Consider the following 13,086-nt stretch of genomic DNA (forward strand, 5'->3'; position numbering starts at 1 on the left):
AAAGAATACATAATAATGTAAACCTCTGTATCCTGGGCCTACCCAGCATGTCATAGTCCATCAAACCTAGGTAAAGAATACATAATACTGTATTTGTGAAACATAAGTCTCCTATGCATGACCACATACAGATGTGGCAAATTTGAGCTTAATGTTGATAATGACCTTGACCTTTTCCAGTCACATAGTTCTGACCTTGACCATTCAGTTCACCTCATATGAATTCTCTATTTTGTATAGTTCAAAGGTTATGACTGAGGTTAAGGTTACTGATAAAGAAACTAATAGACAGAAAGACAAAACTATCTATCTGTCTGTCTGTCTGTATGTATGTATATACACACACACACAAAGTCAAACCTTGTTATCTCAAACTCAATGGTGCAAAGGAAAAACTTCGAAATACCTGAGGATTCGAGATATTGAGGCTAATATACATAAAGAAAATGTAGTTGGGTACACTTCGACATACCAATGGAATTTGAGATATCAGAGTTTAAATGTGTGTTCGTATAATCAGCTTACTTCTATGTATGTACAAGTATGAACTAAAGAATTAACTCACTAGGTTGTTAAACAAGTACATGTGCATTGTAATATCCAAAAACTCGAGTACTATCTCCGACATGTAACTTTAAACAACTTTATACTACATGTACCAGTAATGCATTGTATTACCTGGGTAATGATCATTGAGCAGGTCCTCTACAGCATCTACTATCATTCCCATTATGGAGTAGTCCTCCTCTACAGATTGGACAGTGATCAGGATTCCATGAGTTGTGTAGCCTTCCTTTTGACTCACTTGTATGGACTCCAGCATAAAGTGACCCTTCTCGTGTCGCAGAAACATGCCATCCTCCCAATATATCATGTCTTTGTTGTTTATCTTCAAACCTTTGCTGTTACAATTATTCATATAAAAGTTTGACATTACTGAACTAGGACAAGCTGTGGAAGTAATCAGTACTCTATATTTTAGTTTGGATCATTACCTTAAATATATAATGCATTTTACCAAACCATAATATAATTATACATGTATGCATAATGTGTGTTGAATAAATGTAAATTTAATATAAAAACTGTTTTTCACAGATACTGTTTCGAACTTTACATACCTAGTTTTAGAATTCATCCTGTAGAAGGACTTTCCAGGTTTGATCCTTACAGAGGACCTAAGGACCCAATCATTGGCCAACAGTTCTATCCTACACATGATCCTCGACAGTAGTCTGCTCCACAGTCCATTAGGTATAAAGGCCAGCTGATACAGGCGGGACACTCGCTTTCCACCACGCCCCTGGAACTGGAGATCCATTCCAGGATTGGAATGGAGATGAGATGGAATAAATAACCTGGATTTGAAAAGTCTTTCATTCAGTTAACATGTAACAATGACAGAAATACAGTGTGATGAGACAAGAACCTGCTTAAGAGTATCTGCCATTTAAAACCTCACAATGCAGTCTCTTATACCATATACATGTAACTGCTTTTTATGTGGGTACAAATACATAGAAATATTTTTGTTGTTGTTCAATTTTTGTGGCTTTGGCACAGGATATTTGTATGGAAAATAAAACTATTACTTTGTGCTATTGATATGTTTGCCATTGAAGAAATATTGCAATATTAACAATAAACAGCTAACCACAGGAAAAGTCAATTATAGTCACTTCCTGCCAATCAGTAATACAGTGTCAAGAGCTATACTCACTTCCTGTCGGACTCCACCTTCAGTGCAATCTCAAATTGTTCCAACAACTGTATGTATTGTGGAACATTCTCATCAGGAAATCGGGAATCCTCTAGATACATTTCCTGTACCGTACTCAATGAAATCTTCCCTCCTTTCATAGAACGAACCAATGTCTAAAGGCAATACAGGATGTTAACTTTGGTCCAATATTTGGAACAACACATGAAACCCTAATAGCTCGTTTAAAAATACAAGATATCAATACTAGAATGAATGAAAGTGAACCTCATAATGGGTGAAATGAATTGAAAACAAAAACGTTTTGGGATCAGAAGGATAATTGATATTAAGACATTCTATAAAAAGACATGTTATATAACTTATTAGCTAATAATTTGTTGGTAACAAGCCAATTCCATGAATTTATCAACCAGTACTTGCAATATGGAAACCAAACTATCTCTTAGCACATATGTTACCAATTAAGTGATCAAGACATTGAACTTTTGACCTCAGAATATATAGGGGTCATCTTAATGTTATGGAACCTATGCGTTCCAGTTACCTTTACCTATAAACAGTAAAATGGACAGACCAAATTAATATCTTTCATGTGTGCTATTGAGAGGGACAGTCAATAGAATAGTCCTGAATTCTAAAGAATTTCTGTGTGCAATGTGTAGGCCATTATTGAACATTAATGTTGATGCTTGCGTACTAATAAGACTAAAATGGCTCTGTTGCTCTTGTAAAAAGGATTTTTAAAGTTTTCCCTGGCATATTTTTATTTTAAATTGTTCTTCTACTGTGACCTCACCCTATCCCATAGGCTATAATTATAGGACAAACTTGAATCTATACTACACGAGGATGCTTGCATATTGATATTATTAATCATTTCACTGTTGATCTTGAGAAGATTTCTAAAGACTTTCCCTATATAACCTCATGTAAAACTTAGATCCCCTATTGTGGCACCACCCTACCCTTGGTGACAATGATTTGAACAATATTGAATAACCACTAGATAAGGAAGTTTTCACAAAGTTTTGTTTTTTTCTGTCCAATGGTTCTTGAGAAGAAGATCTTTATAGAGATTTTCCCTGTATATTTGCATTTTAAAAAAAATTTAAAATGCCACATATTTTCACTATTTCTTAATTATCTCCTCTTTAAAGACTTTTTAAAAAAGGTGGGACCCTTCCTTTGAACAGTTTTGAATCACCTTTACCTAATGATGCTTTATGCCAAGTTTGGTTGAAATTGGCCCCATGGTTCTCGAGTAGAAGTAAAAAATGTGTACAGTTTACGGATGGATAAAAGGTGATAATAAAAGCTCACATGAGCTTATAGCTCAGGTAAGCTAAAAACTAGGATTGGGCTATGTCCTTAACGCTACTTAAAATCCTATTGCAGTATATATATACATGTATATAGTGTGTGACATAAGTCATGCAGAGGTTGAGAACTCACCGAGTCGGTTAGAACTTGTGACAGAACATCACATAACCAGGTAGGGTCCAGATAATAGAAGGTATTCAGTCCTTGAAGCTGCTCATTGAAATGCAACATTGCGCCAGATGTAACTAGGAATTTTACCACTACAAAATAACAAATTGTAGATCTTCATATTCAAAGCCAAAGCATAGATCCACATTTCTTATCAACATCTTTTCAAGTTACAAGTTGCATTGCTAACAGTACATATGTATCAAATTTAATGATTAACTGGAAAACTGAACCATGTAAGCTCAGCTCACTCATTTGCTTTTTTAACTTATGATCTCATTACCAACAAACTATAGGCATTTACTTTTACCCACTTTACACCAAATACAATATCTGCAGAAAGCACAATTTTCAAGTAGGCATGTCATACAATCCTAAAATCACTTATTGTGATCTTGATCTTAAACAGGATAGGCGTCTTTCTCTGATCATTGCTCACTCGAGTATTATTGCGTCAAATCGTCCCACATTTATTCTTTAGTCCTTAACCATGATGTCTAAATGTATAGGCGTATTCCTCTTAACATTGCCCATTAATAATTATAATAATTTGTCAGAAGGTAAAGTTAAGAATAAGAACTCTGATGAAAAACACTAATGCAGTAGCATAATACAAGCCCAATTCATTATCACACTATGACCTTGATCTTTAACTTTCAGACCTACAAATATGGAATTCAATAATTCTGTTTCATCTAAAAATATCAAATTTTCAAACTTGGTCAATATGGGAGAATAATCAAGATTTTGAAAATACATGAGGGTATGAACTGTGATGCTTCACTGGCATACTTTTCATTGAAGCCTGTAAGTATGTCACCGTGAAGTGTTGCACCTCATGATTTTCAATTCTTATGTTTATATTCAACTTTTATTTCTGTCAGAATTCCCACCCATTAAACTGGTTGTACTATATTTATCAAGATTCATACCCACATTGTTCACAACTGCAGTGCATTTATGAGAAAATTATTATCATTACAATTTGAAAAGAGATCAAAGGCAAAAACAGTGGAAATATAAATGCCAATACATTATGAGTTGATCCATGTGAGATAAGGGAAATCTTACACTTGGGTGAGATTTCACTCGGTTCATGAGGAATTCTTACAATCTACAAGTACATACAGTGAACAATTGAATTTTATCTCCGGTCTACAGATGTCCATGTTTTATAGCTGAACTGAGTACACACAATCTTGCTTACCTTCTGGAACCTCTGCGGGAACTTCTACATCACAGTCTGGTATTTTCTCTATGAGATCGTACAATTCACTCTGGATCAGGAAGGGGGGTTTACAGTCTCTGACTCGGTTCTGCAGCTCCCTGTATACTTCCTTCTCCACCATTATGTAGCTGTTTGGAACACTCCTTCCCAGTAGATACCGGCCTGATTTACTCCCTGTTTCCTTCATACTGCATGCAACACTGTACAGTGCCTCTCTCAACTCAGCCACACCTAATATCAAAAACTGTGCAGTCTTTCACTGGCATCATTCAGGATGATCACATATATATATAGTGATGCATGCTTGAATGTCACTAGTAAAAGCCCTTTATAGTGATGACTGGTATGATATATTAAATTCAAGCTTGTGATCTTAAATACCATTTCATGTTGCACTACTAAACATGTATTTACAGAAATAAGATGTCTCCTGGTACATGTGTAAGGGGGAATTGAAGTGAAATATTCATGCTTAAATTGGTCACACTCTACACTAATAAATTGAAATACTTGTCCAGGGTAACTTGTCTCAGATGTTGCTAGTATTGTCTGAATAAACACCCACCTGCACCAGTCGTACAAGACATGGGAATAATATTGCTATCCTCCAGTTGTGAACAGAGTCCCCCGTATCTCTCGGAAGCACTCCCAAATGCCTCCAGAAGCTTCATCTTGATCTCAGACACTTCCTTGTCCCTTGTGGGACTGCAGTTTTTGTCCAGAAAGGTGGCCGCTATGATCACCTTGGAGTTAGGATTTCTTGCCTGAATGACAGAACAAAAATTCTAGCAGTTATATTGAAATCAATATAGTGTGCAATTGTTGAAAATGACACATCTTTTCAAGTATCACACAACTATGAAACTGACATTTGATGAAACTCCAATATGCTGTTATACATTTTATTGGTTAAAGATACACCTTTACAACATATCTGACTTTCACAGGTCATGCTTACTCTTTTATCTGACTTTCCAAATGCTATTTTGTATTTATACAGACTGAATCGCATCCCAAAATCTACAGTTATTATCTAACTTAAAAATTCAAATCATTGGATGCAACAAGTGATCAAAAGAACATCTCTCACCTCTATGCTGTAGAGAAGTTTCCCTATTTTCTCTATGTCTTTGGCCAAAGACCAGAGGTCCCAGACCACCAGATAGAGAGAGTTTGAGGTAAAGAAACAGTGATGTGTTGCCTTGTAGCACTCGTCCCCTGCTAAGTCCCACACACACAACTCTATCGGCATCTTTTTGGTATGGTCCTTCTAATAACAGATTTTGCAATCATTTAATGATTTTTACAAAAGCCTCAAAGTTAAATCTTTTATATATATTTCAATGTATTATAGATCATCATCTTCTTATAATGAATATCAAAAATCCTTAAAAATAAAGAAGAAAAAAATTCTTGATTTAAAGAATGATATCTGTGGTTCATGAATTAAATCTGTAAAATATAACAATAACTAAAACATTACAAGCTACTGTAAATCTGTAAAATATAACAATAACTAAAACATTACAAGCTACTGTAAATCTGTAAAATATAACAATAACTAAAACATTACAAGCTACTGTAAATCTGTAAAATATAACAATAACTAGAACATTACAAGCTACGATAAATCTGTATTGTAGAGAATTATCTAGCAATCTTGTTGATTCATAAAATTATTTCGATCCCAAGAAAAGTAAACTACAGATAGCTAAGCACTAAATATCATATCTTATTCATTGGTTTTAGAGAGATTCTTCATGTCTCAAGATAAAAATTCCTCATAGTTCATGGTGAACTGAGAGTTCATGTCCATGCTTTCTGACTAAGTACATCAATCATTCATCTAAGTCATTGTAAAGTTTGCCACAGTTGAACACGGCCACACTAGGGGACATGGTGTGCAATAAAATACATCTTGTTTTTAATGAATCTTTCATAGTTTGAAAAATCTTCTAATCTCCCATTGTATAAACTGTCATATTTGTCTGTAATTCCATAGAAGGCAAACAGAACTTAAGCATAAATTTACAAACATAAAAATATTACACAGAAATTTTACAATAAACAAATTTACTTTAGCCTTTAGTTTAGACAATCAAAACACACCAAAAAGGAAAAAAGAATAAAAATGACAGTGCTCAGTATTGTAAATCATCAAATGAAGGAGATTCAAATAAACGACATGCAGCTTTGCTTCAAAAAACAAAAACATCAGTAAAACTTGATCTTTCCAAAATGACCCTGGTCCAAAAGTTGCCTGTCCCAAGTAATATTTGTGATCAATTATGATCCAATTTCTGATAAAAGTTTTAAGAGGTTGGAATTTTTATATCAAAAACTGTTGAAATAAGGAACTTTTATGTTCTAAGTGACCTTAATTAACCTATCCAAAATAACCTTCAGAGACCTTGGTCCACAAATCCTTGTCTCAAGGAAAATTTATGAACAATTATATCAATTTCTAATAAAAGTTTAGGAGATATGAGCTCGGATGAATGGAGAGACTCGACAGTGATTATATGCTCCCCTGAAATTTTTCGGGGAGCATAAAAAAAATCAAAGAATACTAGCTGGGGCATTAGTTCACCTTCATATGGATTGTTTATACTCTCAACTAAATACAAGTGGCAACATTTACTCACAAAAATCACCAAATCAGTAATATTTACGATTGGGTAAAAAATAAAGCAACTGCTTTATAACAGCAAATACAAGTATTTACATTTCCAGTGAATACCAAAAACACCTGAAAAAGTTTGTTTATACGAAAAACACCTTAATAAAAGTTTGTTTATACCAAAAACTATACATACTAACACTTACCAGGGTAAATGAAAACATGTTTCAAAAGTTATAAACTGGTTTAATATTTTGTGACAGAATGACTAACATAAATGAAATTTAATTTTAATAGCACACATGAATTGTACACCATGCAGCTATGCAGATATTAGTAATATAGAAAGCATTCCAAAGAAGAATTTATGCATGTGATTACAAAGATAAAATTCTTAGTTCTACAACACAAGAATGGCCCAGATTCTCGAGAGGAAATATGATATAGACATGCTTGATGGTACATGTGCTATCCAAAAACTCTCTACAATGTGTACTATCCAAACACTTTTCCAAATGTATACCATCAAGTATGCATGGTTTCCAAACATTTTAAAATATGATAGTAGCTTCTTGAAATTTTTATATTTCTATTTCTCCCAGCAGATTCTGGACCCACTTTGAAAATGAAGAAGAGATGAGAGAGACCAAGAATGTGATTAGTATGATAACCATACCTCAGTCCGAATTCTGTGTTTATCAGAGTACTGTAGTGATACATGGATATTGTTTTACATATTAGTTATCATTTAGGAGGTACACTACATCATCATTATGGCTGACATCCTTTTTAAAATTTTAACATTTAATAATGAAAATATAAATATCAGCAATATTTTTTTGACGAAATAAAGTAAATTTGAAAGTTTTCAATTTCCAAATATCATTGTACATATCCTCCACTTTTCATCCACTTAGAATTTCTCTGATGTGTTATTCCTCCTTAGTTTACATTGTTACATCAGTATAATAGAAGATACCATGCAAGTGCTTGACTCCATTACACCAGATTTAAGATATAAGCTTTTCTATGATGGAGGTGCATTAAAGGTGGGCATTTAGCGGTTCTTTTGGCCATAAGTGGGACAAAGTACATCTCAAGTCAGTGAAGAAGCTAACAAATATACAAGAGGCCCATGGGCCACATTGCTCACATGAGCAGCAGTTCCTAGCAATAAACAAGCTTGATCAAAACAATCATTATACAAGCATCTTGGTTCAGAAAAAAAACTTTTCAAAGGTAACACCTAAGAATTCATTAATTATCAACTGAATTATGATTAAACTTGACTGCAAATTCATTAAATATCAAATGCCCTTGTAGATGGGTATGGCCTTTCATATTAACAAATTTCATCTAAGGATGCTTTGTGCCAAGTTTGGTTCCCTACACATTCGCATGTAAAACTTTGATTCCCTATTGTTGCCCCACCCTACCCCTAGTGGTCATGATTCTAACAAACTTGAATCTCCACTTTGTCAGAAAGCTTTGAAGTAAATTCAAGCTTTTCTAGCCCTGTGGTTCTTGAGAAGATTTTTAATGACCCCACCCTATTTTTGTGATTCTATGCTTTGAAGAGGGCATGGCCTTTCATTTCAACAAACTTCCCCTTTACCTAAGGATGATTTGTGTCAAGTTTGATTAAAGCAATACAAGCTGTAACTGACGGTATTTTTTCAACTATCCAATTATTCACCAAATAACACCTACCGGTATAACTAATATAATCCCCAAGATCTCAAGAAGAATTCTGCAAAATAAACAAGGGAATATTGTTTGAGCACACCTACAATGAGCGTTTCGTATAAACCGCCATTGTGTCGTATACACGGACATGGGAACGATGATTGCCGAACATAATAGGGTTGCTGAGACCGAGGTCTTATACAAAGACGGAAACTGACGCGAGTAACTACACGTGTCGTTTGTTTTAAAATATTACGTTGTTTCATGAATGACTAGAAATACTATGTAAGTGTAAACAGGTAATAATTACGCAAATGTGCCACTCAAATGAAATTTTGATTGTGAATTTTCTATAAAATTGGCATGTTAAACTGTTTACAAATCTAACATGTGCTCAGTGTCTCTCTTTCGCTTTTTCCGAACTGGTGACCTCCAAGGTCAATGCACATCAGAGGTTACAAGCAGGAATTACTGACAGGATGACAATGATTCATAAATTAACATTTTTTGTTAATTTGACGGGTTTATTGCTTCTGATTCACTCTGATTCTATTAAGTTATATATAATCAATTGCATATATGTTGACTAATTGTTCTTTTATTTTCTAATTTATTTACCGTCAGTTACAGCTTGTATTGCTTTAAAAAAGGCCAAGTGGTTTTGGAGAAGATTTTTCCTATACACATGTATACATGTATCAGCATGTAAAACTTTGATCCCCTAATGTGGCCCCACTCTACCCTCAGGGACCATGATCTGAACAAATCTGAATCTTCTCTATATTAGGAAGCTTTCAATAAAATCTCCACTCTTATGGCCCAGTGGTTCTTGAAAGAAATTAGCATGTATAACTTTGATCCCCTATTGTGGCCCCAACATACCCTTGGCAGTCATGATTTTAACAAACTTGAATCTCCACTATGTCAAAAAGCTTTCATGTAAATTTCAGCTTTTATGGCCTACTGGTTCTTGATGAAAAAAAGATTTTTAAATGACCCCACCCTATTTTTGTGATTATCTCCCATTTGAAGGGGGCATGGCCCTTCATTAGAACTAACTTATATACCCTTCCCCCAAGGATGCTTTGCGCCAAGTTTGGTCGAAATACGCCCAGTGGTTATGGAGAAGATGAAAATATGAAAGTTTTGATCAGAAAAGCTCGCATGAGCCTTTGACTCAGGTGACCTAAAAAAAAAACGGTTCTGTCTAAAGATGCAATTAACTGCATGAATTATAAAAGACTTATTGAAAGAAAAGAATTTTGTTTTACAGGGGAAAAAAAACATAAAAATATTGCAATATTAATTTGCAAGTACATGTAATACACGTTTCCTGCCTATGAAACATTAATACGAGCAAAAAACTATTGTGATTTCTGATGTTTCTTTACTCCCCGAAAACTGTTTGTATATGAAAAACTCGCATGTAAATACGCGTAGTGATAGGCATATGTTCACACTGCATGTAAACAAATTAAACTCATATCATAAGGAGTACAAAAGTTCACTTTATAGGGAAAGAAGTTGGATGTGTCTCAAAATTTCATATAAAATGTTTTAATATTTGCTAATGAATTCTTTGTTTGGTCAAGTTTTAGAATACTAGTATAAAAGTAAATTATTTGAGAAATAAAGGAAACACAGAAAAAAATATAGGTATTAACAATGTCAGGTGAAGAAAATTACACAGGATTTATTGATGACTACAGGTATTCATTCACATACCAGTTTAACCAGAATGCCTCCCCTCTTGCGAGTACACAGAGTGGTTTCCACCCTCCGAATTCCAGTCCCATGGAACTCAATGTTGGCTTTACAGCCTAGCAGATTAGTAATGGCAGTTTTCCCTTTATCCTAGAAATTTTAAAATACATTTCACATAAAGTTGTGGAAAACTTATTTCTATAATGTAAATATATGTCAGAGAAATTGTAGATACAGATTATTTTCTCATACCTTTTTGCCCACCACCACTAGTTTCAATCTGTAATACCCCTTGCTTTGCCGAAGTTTTTCATTCAAACCCTGGAGAGTCTTTTTGGTCCATATGTGATGATCTGATTGGTTTGTAATATTAGTTATTATTACCAGTACAAATTTAACCAGAAACCAAGATTTGATTCGTAGGAACATTTGGCCAAAGATCAATCAATACACACTTTAGAGGACATAATTCTTTATGTTCTTGGTATGTTTTAAATCCCCAAAGTACAAAAGTATATAAAATATATGTTGTTTTATAACCCCAAAATAAGCAAATTATGGTGAGTCAGGAATAAAACTTTAAAAAGTATACTATATAGGCAGAGGGCTGAAATATGCTATGCCTGCTGCTTAATCCCATTCACTTATTAATGAATAAAATATTGTTTAAATTAACATTAAAGTATACTGGGATGTACAATTTAGCCTTGACCTTTCCTTACCAACAGGGGATGCTGGTTCCTCCCCTAGGATCCCTGTACCATGAACATTCAGGGTGTTACACTGACTTAATCGCCCTAGCTCATTTGGTAATACTTTTATGGCTGGATTTCTGAAATAAAAGCATTCTTCACACTATAGATCTGATTTTATTCATGAAGACTTTATTTAATCATAGTGTGTAACAACGAAAGTCACAAAATAATATCTCTATGAAGTTACAATTTTCCTCACTACATCTATAAATTTTGCAGTGACATTAGCTGACATAATCATATATTTACATTTCCAATGTTTTTGCCTTAGATATCTTTACAAATCATAATGATAGACATTTCCTCATGAATGTGTTGCAGTTATAGCAATGCATGTATAAATCTTGATAAAATTAATACAGTACGTTTAGTGACTCGGATGACCTAACAAGGGTCATCTACTTTCTAGGAGCAACCACTGTTCAAAGTTTGGTAAGTATCAAGCAAAGGGTTCTTTAGATATTGAGCAGATAAGACTTGATCTACAGATCGACTGACCAATAAATGCAAAACAGTATGCCCTCTTTTTCAAAGAAACAGTCGCGGTGGTCTAGAGGTAGAGCATTCGCCCCGCATACGGAAGGTACGGGTTTGAATCACGGCTGCGACAGACTTAAGTTGTTAAAACAGGTAGTGACAGTTCCATCGACAAACACTTGGCATCAGGTGTGAATGTCATGGGTCCTCGGAGATGACCTTAAAAAGGATGTCCCATGTCACAGTAGGTGTGGCATGCTTAAAGAACCCTCACTGCTCAATGGCCGTAAGCGCTGAGCATAGGCCTAAATTTGAAGCCCTTCATTGGTATTGGTGATAAGAGAGACATTAAACAACATACAATCAATCAACCTTTTCCAAAGAAGAATAAATAGCTGACACCTCACTATATCAAAATTCTGCAGTGATACTAGCTGGCATATAAATATTTACCTCAATAGACCTAAAGTTTCAGTGACGCTAGCTGACATTATACAATTGCTGACATTTTTAGGTCAATCTATTGCTATAGTTACCTGAGAATGACAATGTTCACTTCACCCAGAAAAATGTCAATAATTGGTTTATCATATGATTGAATGATGTAAAACATAGAAACTGGCTACTAGAGTCTACGAAACGATACCTGGTCGGCCATCTTTGTATACAGCTAGACTGCAACAGGTAGTCGAAAATGATTAGAGATGCAAGTTTTTGTTTATCTTATGACTAAATAATTTAAAACATCAAAATCGACTACTAAAACATATAGCACTTACCAAATGATATCTAATTAAATCAGTCATCATTAGATCAAGTTTAGCTTAACTATAATTCAACAATTATTACTCCAGTTCATGGTAAAAGTCACCCTTGTTTTAAAAAAGCCAGAAGTGAGTTATTGAGAGACTCAAGTTTTCATTGAGTGACCAAAAAAAGATGATCAACCGTATCAATTTTGAAATTCCCAATTTATTTTTGGTCCAATGTTGGAGAAATCAAATGTTATATTCACCTTGAAGGCATTTGCAGGTGAACATATCGTTCCATTTTTTCTTAGGTTGTTGGATCTTAGCCAATCGGAATGCATGGAATTATTTGATCATATAATAGCTTTTTATTAGCCTATATTGAATAATTTAAAACACCAGCACTGGCTATTAGAGCCTACGAAACAAAACCTGGTTGTCCATCCTTGTTTACAGCTAGAGTGTAAGACCTGGTGTCAAAAGTGACTAGTGACGCAAATCTTTGTTTATAAAATGACTGAATAATTCAAGCATCAAAATTGGCTAATAGACCTTACCAAACAATACCTGATTGGCGATCTTTGTTTATAGCTATGCAAGCAAGACATAGCCGAAAGAAATTAAAGGTGTGTTTTCATTGGATGACTAAAAATAAT

General features: G+C 34.3%; 1 protein-coding gene across 8 annotated transcripts in view; it reads right to left on the reverse strand.

Moving 5' to 3' along the window:
- LOC125652560 (leucine-rich repeat serine/threonine-protein kinase 1-like) overlaps positions 1 to 13,086 on the reverse strand; it is a 61,989-nt gene that overhangs the window by 16,049 nt on the left and 32,854 nt on the right. For 5 of the 8 annotated variants that reach the window (XM_048881872.2, XM_048881874.2, XM_048881871.2 and 2 more), the window contains 11 exons: positions 11,172 to 11,281; positions 10,702 to 10,802; positions 10,471 to 10,599; positions 7,736 to 7,765; positions 5,530 to 5,709; positions 5,005 to 5,203; positions 4,419 to 4,670; positions 3,176 to 3,303; positions 1,721 to 1,875; positions 1,122 to 1,358; positions 679 to 902 (listed from right to left, as the gene is read on the reverse strand). In XM_048881872.2, the coding sequence (XP_048737829.1) occupies positions 679 to 902; positions 1,122 to 1,358; positions 1,721 to 1,875; positions 3,176 to 3,303; positions 4,419 to 4,670; positions 5,005 to 5,203; positions 5,530 to 5,709; positions 7,736 to 7,765; positions 10,471 to 10,599; positions 10,702 to 10,802; positions 11,172 to 11,281 (1,745 nt within the window). The remainder of the gene's footprint in view (positions 1 to 678; positions 903 to 1,121; positions 1,359 to 1,720; positions 1,876 to 3,175; positions 3,304 to 4,418; positions 4,671 to 5,004; positions 5,204 to 5,529; positions 5,710 to 7,735; positions 7,766 to 10,470; positions 10,600 to 10,701; positions 10,803 to 11,171; positions 11,282 to 13,086) is intronic. The other 3 variants (XM_056164761.1, XM_056164762.1, XM_048881873.2) reach the window with 1 other exon arrangement.

The sequence above is a fragment of the Ostrea edulis genome, chromosome 5 (assembly GCF_947568905.1).
Source record: "Ostrea edulis chromosome 5, xbOstEdul1.1, whole genome shotgun sequence".
Classification (NCBI taxonomy): domain Eukaryota; kingdom Metazoa; phylum Mollusca; class Bivalvia; order Ostreida; family Ostreidae; genus Ostrea; species Ostrea edulis.